This window comes from Hypomesus nipponensis, chromosome 18 (genome assembly GCF_054491055.1).
Source record: "Hypomesus nipponensis isolate SF chromosome 18, ASM5449105v1, whole genome shotgun sequence".
Taxonomy (NCBI): domain Eukaryota; kingdom Metazoa; phylum Chordata; class Actinopteri; order Osmeriformes; family Osmeridae; genus Hypomesus; species Hypomesus nipponensis.
In genome coordinates, this window is record NC_140378.1 from 20,554,476 (window position 1) to 20,577,872 (window position 23,397).

Below are 23,397 nucleotides of genomic sequence, written 5' to 3' on the forward strand. Positions count from 1 at the left end.
TTGTCTGAACTCTCAATTATTTATATATTATTGATCAAGCAAGAGGAAGGGTCAAAGTTTGTAGCACTTAATTTCATGAGACTAATACTTTCATTTATTTGGATGGTGGGGTGGGGGGTATTCTCAAAAATATATATTTTAACAGTGTTTTTAAATGTTGTTGAGAATCACATGATGATTTAACTGCTTAAACAGACTGAAAAGGTTGAACAAATACATTTTTACTTAAGTTTTACTCGCCTCCTGTCCCGTCTGCGACCCAAGTCACGCTCTGGGTCCTGAGGTTTCCATAGGCTGTGTGCGCGGAGATCACACTTTTAGTTTTGGTTTGGCTAGAGACTCCCTTGCGAGAATCCAACTACACCCAACCAACCACAGTGTCGCAACATCACTGAGCTTAATAGTATAACATCAAGGGGTCTTTTATAGCAGCAGAAATGTTTTTGGCCTTTTATGACATTATAGTTTATTGATCCCTTATTCCTTTGTTTTCCCACTCGGATGAATATTAATAGTATAAGTATAAGTTCCTTATAAATAACCACGATAAAGAGCTTGCTCGCCATTATTCCCCCTCCCCATTATTTTAGGACATAACACCGCACCTATGAGAGAGAGAGCCTGAACAGTTGAATCTTCAAAACCCTGTTTCGCGTAAATGCCAGTGCAGACAGATTATTTACTTCATGTCAAATTAACTGACCGCGATTCCCGGAGACTCACCTTGTTCTCGGCGTGTGGCGCTGTGTGCGTCTCTCAGATCCGGGAGGGGGGCCCACAAGGGAGGACGGACAACGACTGTCTTTTTAAATGTTTATTGTAATATTTAAGAAAAACAATACCAAAGATATAAAACCTATCCTCCTCTGCAGAGGAGACTTGGAAAAATAATCAAACGGGGGCCTATAGTGCCACAATTCAACAAGGTATCAACTGGCAGAATAACTCAACAAGACTTTAGACTATAAGACTGGTCAAACTATGACTGAAGCAGAGTAAGACTGTATATCAGACGAGAAACTGTATCATTTTGACCTACGTATCATTTTTATATACTTCAATACTGATGACACCGAACACTTAAACAACACAATGTAACTCCAAGTCAATCACACTTCTGTGAAATCAAACTGTCCACTTAGGAAGCAACACTGATTGACAATCAATTTCACATGCTGTTGTGCAATTCAACTATGTAAAGAAAAAAGTATTTAATGAGATTATTTCATTCATTCAGATCTAGGATGTGTTATTTTAGTTTTCCCTTTTTTTTTTGAGCTGTATATATATATATATATATATATATATTTTTTTTTTTATATATATATATATATATAGTTATACAGTTTTCTACATTCTGCTTCAAACTTTTTAGCAGTCAACAGTTATAACTGAACTGTTTAAAATGCACATCTACAAAGTATTTTGAATTCAAGGTAAAAAAAAAAGCCCTAAAAACATTTTGCAAGCTATTTCTAACATATGTTAAAATATATGCAAGCCATTTCCTAAAAACACATTTGCCAATGCACAATTTTATCTAGTAACTTAATATGCGTATGCAAGAGATAAAACATTTAAAAACTTTTTCCCTCCAAACGTAAAAAAATTGAATATTTAGTAAACCTTTTAAAAACCAAAAGAAAAAGGATATATGGTACATGATCCATACAGTACTATACATGATCTATACAATACTGTATGGGAGCTGTTAATTTTTCGTAAAACCAAACACTATACTATAGTTTACCAAATACTTAAACACTATACATTTATCAACAGAAATGTAACATTGATCCTCCATAAATGAAACCATGTATATAAAACATGAGGATGGTTTGGACAGGATAGAAGTCTGTGATGCAAACACAGTAGAGACCCAGGAGGAGGGAACGTGGTATTCACATTCATGTATTTACTAACACACTGTCCTGCTAACAAGCTCTAACACACTGACCTGCTAACAAGCTCTAACACACTGACCTGCTAACAAGCTCTAACACACTGACCTGCTAACAAGCTCTAACACACTGACCTGCTAACAAGCTCTAACACACTGACCTGCTAACAAGCTCTAACTAACATCACACTTTATAAGAAGCCGAATGCTCCAGTAAACGCACTGACTCATTTATTTGCTCACTTGATTCAGATCGCTGACCTTGATTCAGTGATGACTGGTGAGCTGAATCAGATTCATTTGCTTGAGATTCAGACAGGTGAGCTGAATCAGAAAAATCTGCTTGAGATTCAGACGGGTGAGGGGACTCAGGTTGAACATTGTCTACAGAACAGATAATCAGAGGAGCAGAGTTCTCACCAGAGAAACCTGGAGGAGCAGAGCTGAAGAATGGATGAAGTTTCTCTTTGAAGCAACAGCCAGTGAAAGAGTAGATATGACTCCTGGCCTCCACATTGTAGAAGGACACCGTGCCCTTCTCATAGTCCACAAACACACCCACCTTCTGGGGCTTCTTGCTCAGGTGGAGGTGGACTTCGACTTCAGTCAGAGCCAGGTATTTATAGTTCTCCAAACCAATAGTCCAGTATCCTTGGTGAGGAAACAGATGAATTATCCCATTCCTCTTGCAGGACTCTTTAGCTACTCCTAAATGCCACTCAGTCTTATTGACCTGCACCTCATAGTAGAACCTCCCTGAGGAGAAGCCCTGCTTTCCCAGGACATCAGGACATTGGTCATACCTCACTGGGGTCTCAGGAAGATCCTGATGTTCAACTCCACAACTCACTTGTTTCCCATCATCAGACAGGATGAGTCTGGGATATGCAGTATCAGGGTCTAGAGTCACATCCACTGGAGAGAAACACACCATGGTGAACACATGAACACCCTCATACACCTACAAACATACACTATGAACACATGAACACCATCATACACTATGAACACCATTATACACTTAAAAACAGTTTTCTGGTGAATTCAGTGTGAAGTCGGATATAAAAATGTATTGTAGAAGCAGAATCATTGAATGTAAAGTACATTCCCATGTAGACGTCAAACTTGAGTGCACAAGCATGTGGTCTTTATGCAAAATATGGAGGATGGGCAGGACTTCTCTGAAACTGCAAAATAGCACCAGGGAACGTTTGCGCCGGAACACGCCTCCTTTTTTGCTGAACCGCCCCCGGGAGTGCAAAGTCATTCCCTAATTTATCGACGTGCGTCTGTGGAGGGAAAAGTCCGCTTTTGCGTCGAGTGAAAACTAGGATACTTGCTGGGTGCAAGATAGGGCCCTTGGTCTCACCTCTGCACACTGAGAATCACTCAGAACACAGACACTGACCACACTGACCTGCATGATGTCTGATGACTTCATAATCTGAAATATAGAGATAGTTTTATTTAATTAAATCTCTTTAATCAAATATACAAATGAGATATATCCCTAAACTGCCACATAATAATATAGTCACTTCCTTGCTAGTTTACACAAACAATAGTACCAGTCATTACATTAGACTCCCATCCTGTATATTTACCTTGGTACCCCCTTGTGTTTACCAGATCTGAGTAAAAAACAAGATGTGTTCAAACACAGCATCATTAGGGAACAGATCCAACTTTAGTCAAGTTATAAATATGATGTTAAAAACAATAAATGTCATATAAACATCATACACAACAAACATTTATAACACAAATATAATGTTTTCCTTCAATCCAAGGTTTCTACTTACCCAGCTGTCTTGAAAGGGTATCTGTAGATTCAGACAGATGCATGACTGAGATCACTAGCAGCTTTTCCACAGATCTCAGAGTTACAGCCTGACAATGTTCTGTCCTCACCCATCCTGCACCACCCTGACTACCTTCCACACCTACCTACACCCTGTCTACCCACACCCTGACTACCCTCCACACCTACCACCACCCTGACTACCACCACCCTGACTACCCTCCACAGATACCTACACCCTGACTACCTACACTCTGACTACCTACACCCTGACTACCTCCACCCTGACTACCAACACCCTGACTACCCTCCACAGATACCTACACCCTGACTACCTACACTCTGACTACCTCCACCCTGACTACCAACACCCTGACTACCCTCCACAGCTACCTACACCCTGACTACCTACGCCCTGACTACCGACACCCTGACAACCTACACTCTGACTACCTATATCCAGACTACCAACATCCTGACTACCTACAGCCTGACTATCAACACCCTGACTACCTACACCCTGACTACCAAAACCCTGGCTACCAACACCCTGACTACCCTCCACAGCTACCTATACCCTGACTACCTACAGCCTGACTACCAACACCCTGACTACCTACAGCCTGACTACCTACACCCTGACTACCTACACCCTGACTACCTACAGCCTGACTACCTACACCCTGACTACCAACACCCTGACTACCTACACCCTGACTACCTACAGCCTGACTACCTACACCCTGACTACCAACACCCTGACTACCAAAATCCTGAGTTTTTTGTATTGTATGCTAAGCTGTACAGAACATTATATAAACTTAACTATATTTTCACTAAGAAATACAAATAAATGGAAGGCTGAGAATATAATGAATGGTGTGAACAGTAGGGGGCAGCACAGAGATATGATTGGAAAGACTGGAGATAAAAAGCTTTCGGTCCCATTTGTGGTCAGACCATAGATAATGATATGAAGAGATACAGGAGTACACCACTGTTCTCCATGCTTTGTAACAACCATGTACATGTGACAACCACTTCACCTCTGTCTAAGATCAAGATATCAAGGTCTTATTCAGTGTTCTAATAACAGCTGAACAAGAAGAGACATTCCTGAACATGCTCCTGTCCTGACAGTGCAGTTAAATCCACTCTGCAGGAATCCTTCTGACTATTCCACCACGCTGCACAGCTGTTCTACCATGATAGTGGTGCTTCAACATCAACATATAGTGATAAACTGGATACTACTTACCCTTCTGTTTCTCAAGACATTCTGTAAATGAAGTGAGATGAGAGGCAGAACATCAGACATATAAACACCAGAATCTGAACAAAAACTAGGATCTACAGTGACCAGCTGAACCAGCACCCTGCCACTACCTACTTTACTTAAGACACTATGTAAGAGGGCCAAAAAAAAATCCAAGAAGAGACATTCCTGAACATGCTCCTGTCCTGACAGTGCAGTTAAATCCACTCTGCAGGAATCCTTCTGACAGTTCCACCACGCTGCACAGCTGTTCTACCATGACAGTTGTGCTTCAACATCATCATATAGTGATAAACTGGATACTACTTACCATTACCACCAAAAAGCTGCTCTGTAAATGAAGTGAGATGAGAGACCGTGAGAACTTGATTAATTGACTTTATTCATCCCATACCGGGAACATTTCACCTATTTAAATAACCTATGTACGAAAATATATACCTAAAAAAGTGTTTCCCAGCAGTGCAGCTTACAGTGATTAATGACAGTGTACACAGTATTGTACATGTTGGTTAAACAGTCTGATGTCAGAGGGGATGAGAGAGGTTGTGTCATAGAGGGGGTGAGAGAGGTTGTGTCATGGAGGGGGTGAGAGAGGTTGTCCATGATGGACGTCAGCTTTGCCAGCATCCTCCTCTCACCCACCTCCTCAGTGAGGTCCAGAGGGCTGTCCAGGACAGAGATGGCTCTCCTGACCAGCTTGTTCAGTCTCTTCCTGTCCCTCTCAGTGCTACCACACCCCCAGCAGACCACACCCCCGGCAGACCACACCCCCGGCAGACCACACCCCCAGCAGACCACACCCCCAGCAGACCACACCCCCAGTAGACCACACCCCAGTAGACCACACCCCAGTAGACCACACCCCAGTAGACCACAGCCCCAGTAGACTACAGCCCCAGCAGACTACACCCCCAGTAGACCACACCCCCGGCAGACCACACCCCTGGTAGACCACACCCCCAGTAGACCACACCCCCAGCAGACCACACCCCCAGCAGACCACACCCCCAGCAGACCACACCCCCAGCAGACCACACCCCCAGTAGACCACACCCCAGTAGACCACAGCCCCAGTAGACCACAGCCCCAGCAGACTACACCCCCAGTAGACCACACCCCCAGCAGACCACACCCCCAGCAGACCACACCCCCAGCAGACCACAGCCCTGGTAGACCACACCCCTGGTAGACCACACCCCAGTAGACCACAGCCCCAGAAGACCACACCCCCAGCAGACCACAGCCCCAGAGACCACACCCCCAGCAGGCCACATCCCCAGCATAACACCTTGTACAAGGACAGTTCCATCACGCTGCACAGCTGTTCTACCATGACAGTGGTGCTTCAACATCTTACATAGTGATAAACTGGATATTACTTACTATTCTGATCACCGAGCATTGCTGTAAATGAAGTGGGATGAGAGACAGTGAGAATCAGACATATAAACACCAGAATCTGAACAAGAACTTGGATCTATAGTGACCAGCTGTAAGGGCACCCTGCCACTAGCTACTCTCCCTCTCATGACGACACTAAACAGTCCTGACCCTACTCCTCAGTCAAGAACTACCAGTGTGAACAGCAGGGGGCAGCACAGCACAGAGATATGAATGGTAAGACTGGAGATTGTAAATACTAGTGTCTCTTTATCAGTGTTCTAATAACAGCTGTACAAGAGGAGACATTCCTGAACATGCTCCTGTCCTGACAGTGCAGTTAAATCCACTCTGCAGGAATCCTTCTGACAGTTCCACCAAGCTACACAGCTGTTCTACCATGAGAGTTGTGCTTCAACATCATCACATAGTGATAAACTGGATATTACTTACCCTTCTCCTCAATGAGTGTTTCTGTAAATGAAGTGGGATGAGAGACAGTGAGAATCAGACATATAAACACCAGAATCTAAACAAGATCTTGGATCTATAGTGACCAGCTCAACCAGCATCCTACCACTACCTACTCTACTCTAGTGACTGTTCATCAGAAGTCTTTTGTTAACTGTTGTAATTTAATACCACTTTACATCTGACCTTCAGACCACTCTGCAGTAGCAACTGATGTACAATCTGAGTTTACAATGAGTCAGATGGTGTTTTAAATGTACAATAATATCTGATAAGAACATACACTGACCATCTCAACACATTAGCCTTTTAGGAATATGTTAACCAGATATAGAACATGACTCTGTAGAGGTCAGATATAGAACATGACTCTGTTGAGGTCAGATATAGAACATGACTATGTAGAGGTCAGATATAGAACATGACTCTGTTGAGGTCAGATATAGAACATGACTCTGTAGAGGTCAGATATAGAACATGACTCTGTAGAGGTCAGATATAGAACATGACTCTGTAGAGGTCAGATATAGAACATGACTCTGTTGAGGTCAGATATAGAACATGACTCTGTTGAGGTCAGATATAGAACATGACTCTGTAGAGGTCAGATATAGAACATGACTCTGTTGAGGTCAGATATAGAACATGACTCTGTAGAGGTCAGATCACATATAGAACATGACTCTGTAGATGTCAGATCACATATAGAACATGACTCTGTAGAGGTCAGATATAGAACATGACTCTGTAGAGGTCAGATATAGAACATGACTCTGTAGAGGTCAGATATAGAACATGACTCTGTAGAGGTCAGATATAGAACATGACTCTGTAGAGGTCAGATATAGAACATGACTCTGTAGAGGTCAGATATAGAACATGACTCTGTAGAGGTCAGATATAGAACATGACTCTGTTGAGGTCAGATATAGAACATGACTCTGTAGAGGTCAGATATAGAACATGACTCTGTAGAGGTCAGATATAGAACATGACTCTGTAGAGGTCAGATATAGAACATGACTCTGTTGAGGTCAGATATAGAACATGACTCTGTTGAGGTCAGATATAGAACATGACTCTGTTGAGGTCAGATATAGAACATGACTCTGTAGAGGTCAGATATAGAACATGACTCTGTTGAGGTCACATATAGAACATGACTCTGTAGAGGTCACATATAGAACATGACTCTGTAGAGGTCAGATATAGAACATGACTCTGTAGAGGTCAGATATAGAACATGACTCTGTTGAGGTCAGATATAGAACATGACTCTGTAGAGGTCAGATATAGAACATGACTCTGTTGAGGTCAGATATAGAACATGACTCTGTAGAGGTCAGATATAGAACATGACTCTGTAGAGGTCAGATATAGAACATGACTCTGTTGAGGTCAGATATAGAACATGACTCTGTTGAGGTCAGATATAGAACATGACTCTGTAGAGGTCAGATATAGAACATGACTATGTAGAGGTCAGATATAGAACATGACTCTGTTGAGGTCAGATATAGAACATGACTCTGTTGAGGTCAGATATAGAACATGACTCTGTAGAGGTCAGATATAGAACATGACTCTGTTGAGGTCAGATATAGAACATGACTCTGTAGAGGTCAGATATAGAACATGACTCTGTTGAGGTCAGATATAGAACATGACTCTGTAGAGGTCAGATATAGAACATGACTCTGTAGAGGTCAGATATAGAACATGACTCTGTTGAGGTCAGATATAGAACATGACTCTGTAGAGGTCACATATAGAACATGACTCTGTAGAGGTCACATATAGAACATGACTCTGTAGAGGTCAGATATAGAACATGACTCTGTAGAGGTCACATATAGAACATGACTCTGTAGAGGTCAGATATAGAACATGACTCTGTAGAGGTCAGATATAGAACATGACTCTGTAGAGGTCACATATAGAACATGACTCTGTAGAGGTCAGATATAGAACATGACTCTGTAGAGGTCAGATATAGAACATGACTCTGTAGAGGTCAGATATAGAACATGACTCTGTAGAGGTCAGATATAGAACATGACTCTGTAGAGGTCACATATAGAACATGACTCTGTAGAGGTCAGATATAGAACATGACTCTGTAGAGGTCAGATATAGAACATGACTCTGTAGAGGTCAGATATAGAACATGACTCTGTATAGGTCAGATATAGAACATGACTCTGTAGAAGTCACATATAGAACATGACTCTGTAGAGGTCAGATATAGAACATGACTCTGTAGAGGTCAGATATAGAACATGACTCTGTAGAAGTCACATATAGAACATGACTCTGTAGAGGTCAGATATAGAACATGACTCTGTAGAGGTCAGATATAGAACATGACTCTGTAGAGGTCAGATATAGAACATGACTCTGTAGAGGTCAGATATAGAACATGACTCTGTAGAAGTCACATATAGAACATGACTCTGTAGAGGTCAGATATAGAACATGACTCTGTAGAGGTCAGATATAGAACATGACTCTGTAGAGGTCAGATATAGAACATGACTCTGTAGAGGTCAGATATAGAACATGACTCTGTAGAGATCAGATCACATATAGAACATAAGTCCACTCATGGATCATTTACACATAAGATTTGACTAAAGACCTGACTAATTACTATACTAATACTAATAGAAAAATTGAATGGAACATGTCTGTCAATCTGTTATTCATCCATCATTTACCTTTATCTCTATGTGTCTTCATCAGGACACAGATGGACACAGCTAATCCCACGACAGAGACACCAAACAACAGAGCAAACACCACAACCAAGGGCACTTTCCATGAGTGATCTTGATAGAACAGATCACCTGAAACATGCATGTTTAAATCAGTGTTATTATTTTACAATTGTTTATACCTAGTTCTGCAATCTCTGTCTATTACTATGTATATATGGGTTTTTAAGAGTATAATATTGTCCTTTTTGTTGTGGTGATCTTGTTGTCCTTTATCTCATTCTCAAGTAGAAAATTCCCCGTTCCCAGAAAATCCCAAACCTTCTGGCTTCTCAGAGGAAGATATGAGGCTGAATAACTCACCAGGAACATGAATCCTTGCCGTCTCATCTCTCTCCATGTATTTCTGTTTAACTCTACAGTTAAAGGGGTTTCTATCTGTCTTCTGAACAGTGACCCTCAGTCTGAGTGTGTGGAGACCCAAAGAGTCTGTGGTCGTCTCTGGAGGATCAGCAGAGAGAGAGACTCCTTCACTGTCCCGCCACACCACCTCTGGTTGAGGGTACCAGCCTTGTGTCTCACACACCAGACCCATCCCTGCCCCTCTGTGTCCCTCAATGGAGACCACTGGCTGAGATCCTACAGCTACAAACACACAGATACAGATTAAACCATGTTATTAGAAGGATAGGTAAACTACAGGTTCAGTCATGTTTTTTGAAGTATGGCCTTAGTTTGATTACATCAGCAAGTTACAAAAACTAGACTTGATAAGTACATTTACCTTTGACACTGACTGTGATGTTGGAATCATCATGCCATCTTGAGGTAGGTGACCAAACTGAACATTTATAAGTTCCTTCATCAGTGCCTCTAACCCCGACCAGCTTCAAGGAGATGTTACCTGTCTTCAATTCCTCTTTAAACAGAGATGCTCTGGTCCTGAAGGAGGGATTCTGAGCTTCACAGTTTTCTTTGCCGTCTTTGTTAAGATAGATACTACGTTCTGAGAGGTTGAGATTGAACCACTCCACTGTCCAGCCCTCAGCACTGATGTTGGGGTTGATGTAGCATGGCAGAACTAGACTCTCACCAGCCACAGCAGTGATTTGATGAACTGGAGTAATGACCTTATGAGTAACTGAAGAGAAGAGAACAGATAAAGAGTGAATCTCAGAGGACAAACATCCTCTCTCCTCAACTTGCTCTGGTCTGATGGAGGCCTGGAATCTAGTTGTTCTGCATCACTTTAAACTGTTAGTTAGGGTTCCTCCGGTAGGAGGAAACCTATTTTTTTGTTAGTATTCTCATTATTGCAATACAAAATGGCTGAAAGAAGTGTATTAATGTAAATGTCCACATTGCCTCAATATGACTTTTTTTGTTAATAAATCAAATATAATTTTGACTGATTGTTTTTCAAACCTAATAGGGTTCAAGAGACATCACTCTAAAAGTACCATAAACAATTTCACCTTGGTATGTCAATATATGATTGAATTCAATTGAATTGCTCCACAGTGTGCGCGCTCCAAATTCTCACAGACTCATCCTGCCCCTTGACACTAGGGTGACCACCTGTCCCGCTTTGCGTTGTGTCACACAGTATTTTCACCCCTTGTTCCGCACGTCGCATATTGAAAATGCTGTGCTATACAGCGCAAACAGGGACATGTGGTCAACCTACTTGACACACGCGCGAGCTTGGCGAGACGCACACACATCCTTTCTGGAAATGGTGTGCTGACCAAGGCTCTGTTCGAAAACTCTTAAAATGCGTCCTTCCTTCCTTCCTTTTAAGACAGCGAGGTCTGTTCGAAATGTCTTAAATCTTCTCTTCCTGTCTAATAAGATACCTTGAAATACGTCACATAACGGTCATTTTTTTAGCCCAATTTATACTTAGGTCGCAGACACTTTTGAAAAGGTCGTCGACAGAAATGGCGTCACGGTCGACACTTTTAACCGTCTCTTGAAAGTGTCGCCCATAGATATATATAAACACTAGATGTCTCGTCCCCGTTGCTGGACAACGGAGTCGAACGTCCGCACATGGCGGCCATCTTGCCACAGGCAACTCGCTCACCCATAACATTGTGTTGACGCTACATGTACTTTTTAAATGACCTTAACTTGCTCAATTTTCAACCGATTTTTAAACGGTTTGGTTTGTTATCAACGTCAGAGATGTCGCTATTCCACTAGGGCCTACATACTTATGAATAATTCTGTAATGTTTATTTTTTTTTATAGAAGTATGCAGTGGAATAGCGACATCTCTGACGTTCATAACAAACCAAACCGTTTAAAAATCGGTTGAAAATTGGGCAAGTTATGGTCATTTAAAAAGTACATGTAGCATCAACACAATGTTATGGGTGAGCGAGTTGCCTGTGGCAAGATGGCCACCATGTGCGGACTTTCTAGACGCCGCCGTAAGACATCTAGTGTTTATATATATATCTATGGTGTCGCCTACCAGGAGAAATTTCTACTGGCGCTGATGTCGTCACATAGTGTCGCGCAAGTGTGACTGGCTAGATAGACGTCACGCGTCGTTGACTGCATTGTTTTGAACTTTCAGTGAACGCTCAACAGCTGTTTAAGATGGAAGGAAAAGAGGAGAGATTGGCAGAGCAAGTTAGAACATATCCACACCTTTATAATGCCTGTCAAAATTAGCTACAGCCATTTTTCTCCGATCGATCACCTAGGCTACAAGGCGTAAACAATGTAACCATAGTATGTGTTTGCCGAAGTATAAATGCTGCAGCTTCAGCGACACTTTCTTCGTCTGCGACCATTTCAAAAGTGTCGGCGACATAAGTATAAACTAGGCTTTAAGTTATCTTAAAAACCGTTGTTTTCGAACAGCCTATTAAGACAGGATGTACGTCATCGCGCTGCGTGTACTTATGTGCTCGCACTAGCGCGCTTTGTCAGACAGGAGTCAATTGCATTGAGTTTATTGTCACACTAAGTCAAGTTAAGCTGTATTTAAACTTGTGTTAGATATAGGCTCAATAGCTCATAACATTTGTGTTTGTATTTCACTCATTTGATAAGATTATGATAAAACGCAGCAACTAGCTAGTGTCTGCACTTCACGGTGATGCTAGCTACTGTACTGTACGTTATCGAAAAGTCGGAGCAAATTTACAAATTAGGAGTGTCATCAATAAAATAAGTACATTTTCAGCAACTACACTGCCCACTTCTCAATACATTTTTATTCAGATGCTGATTGACAAGTACCGTTTAGCTGAAATATGAATTGTAAAAACTTAGAGCAATGGCGGTCAAAGGATTCTGTTTAACTTGTTGCTCACGGTAACCCCGCGCACAGAGTTATGGGTAATACGTGCCGCCAGTAACAGTGCGTGTCCACTGCAGCGACGCGATGCGAGCGACAACATGTTTTCCATTCATTTTCTATGGAGCCAGGCGAATCGCTTACGTGGTGCATTGTGGGTAGCGACGCGACACGATTCAAGCGATTCTAGTTGAGATTTTCTCAACTTTATGCTAATGAGGAGCGATTTTCGCTAGCGATGGCCAATCGGAGTGTTTTCTTGTTTCTCGTAACGTAGAAACAATGGTAAACATTTCTAGCTTTCTAGGTTTCAAGCTGGAGGAGAAACTAATCGTTTGTGTGGCTGCTTACCCAGTCCTGTACGATACATATCTGTATTCGTACAGAGATGTTAATACAAAAAAAGATGCATGGCGCAAGGTTTGCCGAAGTTGTGGGTGCTTGTCCTTTCAAATTCAGTTTAGTCACATTAGTAACTTCGTTCTGTCCTAACTAGTTAGCTAGCCGGGCTGGAACTCCCTATCGTATCGGCAGATTAGCAGAGATTGAGGAATATAGTAAAACGTTTTTTTACACATGTCAACGTGTATGTCTACAGTATTAAACTGTTTTATATTTTGTAAACAAGTTGTATTTTGATCGATGTTGCAACTACGTAAACCCAAGTCTGCACACTTGGCCATGACAACTACAACAGTGACTTTAGAGAACTACATTCTACATTAATCTGTTTGAAACGCCCCCGAGCGTGGTGAACTGTGGGAAGGCAAGCGATGGCAAGCAATTCGCGTCGCTGCAGTGGACACGCACTGTAAGACAGCAAGGCAGCTCATATGCTCTGTTAAGACATCAATGATTAAGACAGCTGTCTAAGTTTTCGAACAGCGCCCAAGCCCCACCCTCACCCTCATTTCGCTTCCAATCGCAGCTCGCCGTTACAAATATAAATTATTTTTTGGCGTCCATTGTTGTTTTCAACTGGAATCACCTGAAAGCCGTGTCTGAGGCAGCCACGTTCGGTAAGTCCTATTTTTACAAATTTTAAGCTAGAATCAATGATTGGGTTCGTGAAAGTACAGTACTCTTAAATGATTGTGAAGGTTTGAGCACTTTCAGACCTTAAGATCGTGAGTTTGAAGTGACGGAAAACCGAACTCGAAAAGTAGCTAGCTAGCTTTTTCCGTCTGTGTAATTACAGTACTGAATCATGTAGGTTAGCATCTCGGCGAATTCATCAAAAAGCTAGAGGAGGGCAGCTTTTAGGAGAACAAGCGATTCCCCACAGACCTGTTGGCTCAGAATTTTGATTTGGCTCGTGAAAGTCTTTGTAATAAGCCTATGCGCCAGGGAGACCGCATAGGCTTAGGCGGCAGCCATGTTTTGGTTGCGTCATGTTCATAAGTTCACCATTTCACAGTTCGGTCGACACCAAAAATCTCGAGGAGGGCAGCCTTTAAGAGATGTGGGAATTGTGCTTTTAGCCAGATGCTCCGATTATTTTTGTGATTTGTGGAAAACTTGCAAGTGGAGTGAGACTGTGTCCCGGGGGTACATTGTTTTGCCTTAGCTTCAGTGACAGACTCGGCTCGCTCACTCACTGGCAGTGTGTATACGACATTGTACTTAGTTCACTCAATTTTACTCCTAAAACGTCAGGAAGGGAGGACTTTTTGTAGGCAAGAGTCTGATGAAGATAGCCAGTATATCTTTCAAAACAAGCCTATTTCATTTGTCATTTTCCTGAGAAAGCGACCTACGTTAGCCAGGCTAGTTTCACTCGGTCAGTGTATTTAAAGGTCTCTGACAGTCAGAATCACTGTTAACAGGCAAAGGGCGAGTTGTTGGTCTTTGGTCAGATGGGTATATTGACCAGTTTAGAGCTAAATACTCTTGCCAGAGCCTGGAATCGAGCCAAATGTTTGGAGTGACTTTGCATGGCCGGGTCTCCATCAGTTCAACACATTTGGATTTAAGTTCAAGTAATGCCATTGCATTTCACAGTCAAAACTGTAGTTTATGTCAAGTGTAGATGTAAAAAGCTTCATTTTTCAAAACTGACATGGATCTTTTCTTCCCTTTTACAGGTCTGGAGGGTCATGCAGAGGCCTGCTCAACAGAGGATGCTGAGAGAAAAACTGATCCCTTGCTGGACTACCCCCCTCTAGCTGGACAGCTTCTCTTCAGCCCTGACCCCAGGACAGCTTCATCCAGCTGGCCTGCCCTGACTGCCTGCCTGCAGGCCCTGTTTGCCCCTGCCTGCAGGCCCTGCTTGCCCCTGCCTGCAAAACTTTACAGATAGCTAGATGGTAAAACACACAACTCCATGACAATGATTTGTTTACCGCTGTGTGCTGTGTGGAGCAGTAGAAGGATCTTCCAGAACACACAGCCAGGCAGGGTCAGCACCATTCCTGAGGATTAGGTTAGCATAGGTTTATAAGGTTAGTATAGGTTGATAAGGGCCGGGTTTCCCAGATTCGTTAAGAAGCTCTTAAAGCTCTTCTCAGGAGCGTTCTAATAGCTGATATTCTAAGGACAAGACAACGCAAAGCAACCTGGCATAACATAACATAAGTACACAGAACATAGATTACATCTATGATAAGCAAAAAAATAGTAAATCTAGTAAATCTTAGAAGGCTCTTAAGAAGCTCTTAGCGTTAAGAGCTTCTTAACGAATCTGGGAAACCCGGCAAAGGTTAGTATAAGTTATTTCAGCTACTGGTTGCACTATCAGCAATATTGCATAATTGTATTTCTCTTGTCTTAGGTTAGTATAGGTTTATAAGGTAAGTATAGGTTGGTATGTGTATTATGTGAATTTAGAGGTTTAGTATACTGTATTGAATGTTGTGTATTATTGTATATTGGGAGATTTACCATATTTTTGCTTATCATAGATGTAATCTATGTTCTGTGTACTTATATGTTATGTTATGTTATGCCAGGTTGCTTTGCGTCGTCTTGTCCTTAGAATATCAGTGCTCGGTCTGGCCCTGTGTTGTTCTGTGTATCTGACAATAAAAGACTTGAACTTGAACGAGGACAACATCCTCCATGCACAGCAAGGCAGGGTCAGCATCGTTCCTGAGGACAACATCCTGAACTGAAGCACTCGCTCAAATATGTCTTTCATTAACGTTCATGGTCAATACGTCACATTTAGTCTTCTTGAGTAACACTGGATTTTATCGAGGCAGAAATGATTGTTGAATAAAGGTGTTAAAGATGCTGTAAAGTGGAATTGAAAATGAGTTTGAAGTTCATCACAACACAGAAGAATGTGTTGTTAACCACTCATCCAAATTGAATGAAAAAAAAACACTGACAAGTATGTTAAATTAGGATTTTAAATCGTAAGAAATTCAGAGTAACAGTCTTCTCTGCTTGAGACTGGGGGGGCGTGTCGCCTGAAGGAGATGAAGCTCCGCCCCCTCAAATGTATCGAATTTAGCAACAACAGCAACACTAGCTAAATCAATTGCAGATAACAGAGCAGACCTACCTACAGTCTCTGAGTGTTTTATGTGTTAATTATTTTGTCTTTGCATCATACCAGCTGAGGAACAAAATGCAACCGTCAACGTCACAGCAACGTAGATAGGTTTTCTAGTTGCGAGTTGCGACACTTCCATAGACTCCCATTGTTATCGAAGAATGCAGAAGTAAAGCGTGTCACATGCGACCTATAGTTCCAAACACTGTATTTTCCACCGTTCAAACCCATTCATTTTCAGTGTCTCCGAAGCAAGTTGGTAAATTATTGGAAAAAAAAACATTTCTACCACCACATATTAATTGTTATTAGTAGTATTTTATTTAGCCAGCTTTAGATAAAGTTTATCGTAAGATTAGATTGTTAGATTCTAAATGCAGTTAGAGCTAGACTAGTGTCCAACGTAAGCAACACTTTTACTGAAGCTAGCTGGAGAGCATGTGTATCATAACCAGAAGTCAGTTGGTTTATAATCTGTCAAATTAGTTATAGTTATTCCTCTCTTATTAGCCAAGTACAGTGGTTCTCAACCCTGGTCATCAGGGACACCCTGTCCTGCACGTTTTAGATGTTTCCCTGTTCCAACACACCTGATTCAAATGCATGTTCGTTACCAGGCTTCTACAGAACTAGATAACGTCCCTTTTATTTGAATCAGGTGTGTTGGAGCAGGGAAACATCTAAAACATGCAGGACTGGGGGTCCCTGAGGACCAGGATTGAGAACCACTGGCCTAGTACATCTGATTAGAGCTGGAAACAATGAATTGCAGATTAAGGGGTCCCTTATCGTCCAGCTAGCTATCGACGCTCGGCAGGAATTGCAGGTCCACTCACTAAAAACAAACTTGACCCTCTGACTGGACATATTGTATAATAAAATGTTTTATTGAATGCAATTGGTTGCCTTGTATATTCTGTTCTATTTACCAAACTCCTTTCTTGTCTTAAATTGAGCAGTTGCTGGTGTGGTTGCTATCTAGATTAGATTCAACTTGCATCAAGTACTACAACAACTATAAATGTTATTAACGTAGTCAATTGTAAGTGGGCTGATGAATTTTAAAAAACTGTTTAACAAGTCCCATTTCAGGGCTCGACATTAAGGCTTGTCCAGGACAAGTTAATTTTTTGTAGGGCAAGTGGAAGAGAAATCTACTTGTCCCACTGGACAAGTTAAACCTCAAACAAAATAAAATGCCGTCTATTTAACTGATTTTAAAGTTGCTAACTTTTTTCCTCTGTGTTTCGGTGAAGTTGATTATTTCATCTTGGTGAATTCTTCTCCAAAGAGGTCGAGGAGGACAGCCCTTAAGAGCGAAAGCGATTCCCCATTGATCTGTCGCATCAGAATTTTGATTTGGGTCACAAAAGACATTTGAGTGAGAATGCGTTGCCTGTCTTAGGCGGCAGCCATGTCTTGGTCCCCCGTAACAGTTTTGACGTTAGCCTCAGTCAGACTCGGGTCACTCACTGCCACGGAGTGTGTTCACAATGTTGTATTTCACTCCATTCAACACCGAAAACTTCAGGGAGGACTGCTTTAAGTAGCTACGAGCCTGCTGAAGATAGCCAGAATCTCAGATTTCTTTAACCGAGCCTGTTTGATTTGTCATTTAATTGCCTGAGAAAGCGACTTCCGTTAGCCAGGCTATTCGAAACAGGTTGACAGCAGTGGGTTTTTTGGAACTACAGCGAGCTACTTGAACCACGTGATCATGTGTCAGCGAGACCAAAGCGTGTCTCAACTTTCTTTTTATATGGCTCTGGCCCCAACCTGAGCTTAAAACGGTAGAGAAACTGTTCAACTTTACATTTCAGTGCGAAGTTTTCGCGCTTTGCACATGCTTTCAGGAACTCATTTCACATGTATATAAGGTACTGAGAAGCAGGGGCGTAGCCACGGGTAGGCCTGGGCAATTTGTTTTAAGGCCTATATTTTTATAAATATGCACCGGGTGCACATCGCAAAGTAGGTCTAAATAAGTTTTTTTTTTTGTACAGAAAAGATGCGTATCCGTATTTTTCTCGGCCTACCCAAAAATATTTTTCTGGCTACGCCCCTGCTGAGTAGCAAATCATGGAATTTGCTTTATAGCATCTTTAAGAACAAGGGTTCTCACCCTCATTGAAGGTGTGGCGTATGAACATTTTTTTTCGTAAACCACACTTTCTAAGGATTAAATCGGGCAAAAATTGAAGTGAAACCATGATGTCACCGTCTTATTTGAGCCTTGCCATGGAATTTAGAGTTAGGTAAATAACCATCGATTGCAGATTGAGCATTTGTCGCCCTAACAAGAAAAATGAAGATTGTAACTGAAGGCGGAAACGAAGATTTTACAAGAGGTCGTATGCGTACGCTGTTAAGTCAAACTAACAGTCAAATGATAATAGGATGTTATTTTTGTATTTATAATTCCAATAACAAATATAACTGCAAGCAGTAATGGCGGATTCCTCCAAACACTGCAAACCATTGAACAATGTTTATTCTTGACAAATTGTAACTGTATAGAAGAATGTATGCTGCAGAATTACCAATGGCATACCAAATCTGAAATGCAATACCATCAAGATCCACAAGGGCCTTTATTTCAAGCCAGTAAGTGAAGGAAGGGGGCTTGGTGAGCTTATCCATTCCAGAAAGCCTTGTATCTTTATGCATTAAGGCGTGGCCTGTAGCGCCACCTATGGGTAATGGTGGGCCATTTGTGGTGTGGTAGTTACTCTTGGCCTATACTATTAATGTTTCAGGATTTTAAAAACTTTTTACCACTGCATATAAAATCGAAAATGCAATACCAACAGGATCCACATGGGCTTTGGGTAAAGTGTGGTAGTTACTCTTGGCCTGTACTGTCAATGTGTCAGGATTTGGAGACCTTTTTACTATTGCATACAAAGTAGGAAATGCAATGACACCAAGGTCCTCAAGGGCCTATGCTGATATTCAAGGAATGAGTTGGGGCTTGGTCAGCCCACACAGTCCTGATATGTTGCGTGTATGTCTTGCCATGCCCGCGCGTGTCAAGGGAAGAATGAGTGTGTGGGAATTTGGAGCATGCGCGGGGAGGAGCAGGGGACACATTTCATTGTAAATTTCCCTAGAAATTAGCCAAGCATGCATGTTTCAAAGATTCACCAAAAATCGACCTTTCATCTTAGAGTCAACTTTTTCTCAGATTTGTGTACTAAACATTCTCAAGAGTCTTCATATGAACTTGTTTGACTGGCTTACATGTAAAGCATTGCGAACCATTGAAAAATGTATATTCTTGACAAATTGTAACTGTATAGAAAAATCAATGCTGCAGAATTTCCAATGGGATACCAAATCTGAAATGCAATAACATCAAGATCCACAAGGGCCTTTATTTCAAGCCAAGAAGTGAAGTGCTTTAATCTTCACAAGAAGTGAAGTGCTTTGTGCTTTAAGGCGTGGCCTGTAGCGACACCTATTGGTAATGGTGGGCCATTTGTGGTGTGGTAGTTACTCTTGGCCTATACTATCAATGTTTCAGGATGTTTTTAACTTTTTACCATTGCATACAAAATCGGAAAAATATACCAACAAGATCCACATGGGCTTTTGTTAAAGTGTTGTTGTTACTGTTGGCCTTTACTATCAATGTTTCAGGATTTGGAGAACTTTTTACCATGGCAAACAAAATCTGAAATGCAATACCATCAAGATCCACAAGGCCTTTGCAAAAGACCAAGGAATGAGTGGGGGCTTGGTAAGCCCACACTCTCCTGAAATGTTGCGTGTGCGTCTTGCCAAGCCCGCGCGTGTGTCAAGGGAAGACCTATGGGTAATAGTGGGCCATTTGTGGTGTGGTAGTTACTCTTGGTCTATACTATCAATGTTTCAGGATTTTTATAACTTTTTACCATTGTATACAAAATCGGAAAAGCAATACCAACAAGATCCACATGGGCTTTTTGTTAAACTGTTTCTTTGCCTATACTATCTATGTTTCAGGATTTTGAGACCTTTTTACCATTGCATACAAAATCGGAAATGCAATACCATCAAGATCCACATGGGCCTTTTTTCAAGCCAATACGTGAAGGGAGGGGGCTTGGTGAACCTATCCATTCCAGAAAGCCTTGTATCTTTGTGCTTTAGGGCGTGGCCTATAGCGCCACCTATGGGTAATGGTGGGCCATTTGAGGTGTGGTATTTACTCTTGGTCTATACTATCAATGTTTCAGGATTTGAGACCTTTTTACCATTGCATACAAAATCGGAAATGCAATACCATCAAGAGCCACATGGGCCTTTGCTAAAGACCAAGGAATGAGTGGGGGCTTGGTCAGCCCACACTCTCCTGAAATGTTGCGTGTGCGTCTTGGCCGCGCGTGTGTCAAGGGAAGGCTGAGTGTGTGTGAGATTTTGGAGCACGCGCGGGGAGGAGCAGGGGAGACATTCATTGGAAATTTGCCTAGAAATTAGCCAAGCAAGCATGTTTCAAATATTCACCAAAAATCGACCTTTCATCTTACAGTCAACTTTTTCACAGATTTGTGTTATGAACATTCTCAAGAGTCTTCATATGAACTTGTGATTGAATCAGAGTATCAGTTTTTGACTGGCTGATGTGCAAAGCATTATTTTAGCGTTAGCGATAAGTTCAATTTGATTTATATCAATCATTTTTAGAGATATGAATTTGCCTTTGCACATGGTAATATGTTGTAGTGTCTTCCTCCGATCGACCAAGTTTAGTGTTGATATCTCAAAGATTTGCTGAGACATGACTTCACATCCTGTTTGGCGGCTTTTCTAATGAATTTGATTGGCTGTACCGGACAGACGGTTATGAGGATCAAAATTCCTTTGATAACTTTTGTGAGGCTTGGTTTGAAGATCATCTCTGGTGATTTTGAAGAATATATGACAAAAATTGTAGGAGGAGTAGGCTTTCAAAGGTTTTTGATAAAACCGGAAATGGCGGGAAATCTATATAACCGGAAATTAACGCCATGGTGTGCGTTGAACTCGGCTTGATCCAGGGAATCCAATGGTACCTCATTTTTGAAAATGAGTCATACGGTTCAAAAGTTGCGTGTGTAAACACAAGTCCAACTTTGACCCATTGGTGGCGCTAGAGTGGTCTAATGGGAGACATGAAACTTGGTGTAGGTATAGAAGAAACTGTCCTTAATGAGTGTGCCAAATTTCACAAAAAGTTGTCGATGGGGTCTAGGGGCTGCCATTGACTCCCATGGTACAAGAATTACAAATAATAAAACCACCAATAACAATAGGTTTCCTCCTTACGGAGGAATCCTAAATATACGGTCGGTATACAAACCTCGTCAAAGTCCGTTGTTCTTGCAAAACACGAAAAAACCCGCTCAAGAACCACGTACCAAGCAGGGAGATTTGAAATCGTTGCAATTTATTTCACTTTCGTTTTTGCGGTTGTCACATGACAAATGCAGTCAGTCGAATGCAGACCTCCCGGCAAAGAGTTTCTGCAACTTGGGATGTCTGCCACTTAATGGGAGGCACGGGTAATCGCGGACAAATACACCGAGTCTGAATAGCTTACATGTCTGCAGCACGCGGGTGTCACTTTATGTTGTGGTGTTGGAAGTAGTTGATTGATTTTGTTTTTGTTTTTAGATATGTTTCTTTTTTGTTAATGTCGTTGTTTTGTGTTTTAATGTTGTTGTGTTCCTGGGGGTGGGGGGTGGGTGTGGTGTTGTGGACTGCGTCTCTCTGCCTCCTGTGGAACACTGCTCCTTCTCAGGCAGCCTGTCTCACTTCAGAGGTAAGAGATACACTTACACAGAGTTAAACACAAACAAACACACACGCACACACAAAGGGACACACACATGCATACAGTACACACACAGGAAGACACAAACATGCATTCAGTACAAACACACATATACTGTACATACACACATAAGGAAGATACACAGACATACAAATACATCATGATAAAACTGTGTGAGAGCAAGTGTGTGTGTGTGTCCTGTAGGTGTGTGTGTGTACTGTAGGTGTGTGTGTGTACTGTAGGTGTGTGTGTGTCCTGTAGGTGTGTGTGTGTACTGTAGGTGTGTGTGTGTCCTGTAGGTGTGTGTGTGTCCTGTAGGTGTGTGTGTGTCCTGTAGGTGTGTGTGCGTACAAGGAAAAGCTGTGTGACACAGGGCAGACCTTCCACCGAGGCTGTGACAAGTGCTTCTGTCACCATCACGGCTTCTTCTGCCTTCCGTGAGTGGGACCAATTAGTGGACCAATTCATGGTGGTAATTGTTGCTAACTTGTTAATTGATCCATTTGATACAGCTAGTTAAGTTATCTTTGCCTCTCATCCTCTATCCTTCTCAACCCCTTTCCTCTCTCCCCTCCCTCTCCCTCCCCCCCTACAGTACCAGGGCTGTGAAGCCCACCTCCTGGCCCAGGAAGTGTGTGAGGTTGCTTACCCTGTGTGGTTACAAAGTGGTCTACAACCACAACCACCTGCTGAGTGTCGCCTGCAGCTGGATAGGATGACTCTGACACACACGCACACTTCTATCTCTCCATTTCCTGTCTCTCTCCTCATCTACCTCTCTCTATGCACCTTCTCTCTCTCCACCTCTCCATTCCTCCATCTTTCCTCTTCCTCTCTCCTCTGCTCTACCATTTAATCCCCCCATCTCTTCACTCCTCTATTTCTCTGTCCTTCTTTCTATTTGTTTGTTGATGTAACAGAAAATAATCTTCCACTCTCATTCTGTCCTGTGTAAGACTAATTCATATACAATCCAGCATTTTCAAAATGTATACTCAACAATGTTTTTCTGATTCTTTTTTTTATTAAAAAGCTGTCCTATGAAGTAGCGTATCAATGCTCTGTGGTATTTCAATTATTAATAGTACTCACTTAACATCACATGCTTTTAGCCATTTTTGATTAATCACATACATATTAATATGAAAAGTGTAATTAGCACCGGTGAAGAACACTAGCTCGCACTTCAGTACAATAACTACCCCTACAGTGTAAGGCCTACACCAACAGAGGAGGATGTGGGGGGGCA

At 41.9% G+C, this 23,397-nt stretch overlaps 1 protein-coding gene and 1 long non-coding RNA gene across 8 annotated transcripts; one reads left to right on the forward strand and one right to left on the reverse strand.

Annotated features, from left to right (window-relative positions):
- Positions 1-799: 799 nt before the first annotated feature.
- On the reverse strand, positions 800-21,806 carry LOC146252648 (butyrophilin subfamily 1 member A1-like). Of its 6 annotated transcripts, XM_084679135.1 has the most exons (13): positions 21,675-21,806; positions 15,201-15,269; positions 10,330-10,686; positions 9,909-10,190; positions 9,549-9,677; positions 6,814-6,834; positions 6,364-6,384; positions 5,288-5,308; positions 4,960-4,980; positions 3,703-3,723; positions 3,505-3,531; positions 3,318-3,344; positions 800-2,815 (listed from the first exon to the last, which is right to left on the reverse strand). In XM_084679135.1, the coding sequence occupies exons 2-13, from the start codon at positions 15,265-15,267 to the stop codon at positions 2,085-2,087; spliced, it is 1,725 nt and encodes a 574-aa protein (XP_084535261.1). In that variant the 5' UTR covers positions 15,268-15,269; positions 21,675-21,806; the 3' UTR covers positions 800-2,084. The 6 variants fall into 6 exon arrangements, with proteins under 6 accessions (XP_084535261.1, XP_084535263.1, XP_084535264.1 ...); XM_084679137.1 differs by lacking the exon at positions 9,549-9,677; XM_084679138.1 differs by lacking the exons at positions 6,814-6,834; positions 9,549-9,677.
- LOC146252649 (uncharacterized) lies at positions 18,349-23,194 on the forward strand. 2 transcript variants are annotated; one of them, XR_014731998.1, is made up of 3 exons: positions 18,349-18,609; positions 22,116-22,585; positions 22,744-23,194. It is a non-coding gene; the product is annotated as an uncharacterized LOC146252649 (long non-coding RNA). The 2 variants fall into 2 exon arrangements; XR_014731997.1 differs by lacking the exon at positions 18,349-18,609 and having other exon boundaries at positions 21,831-22,337; positions 22,372-22,585.
- Positions 23,195-23,397: the final 203 nt, after the last annotated feature.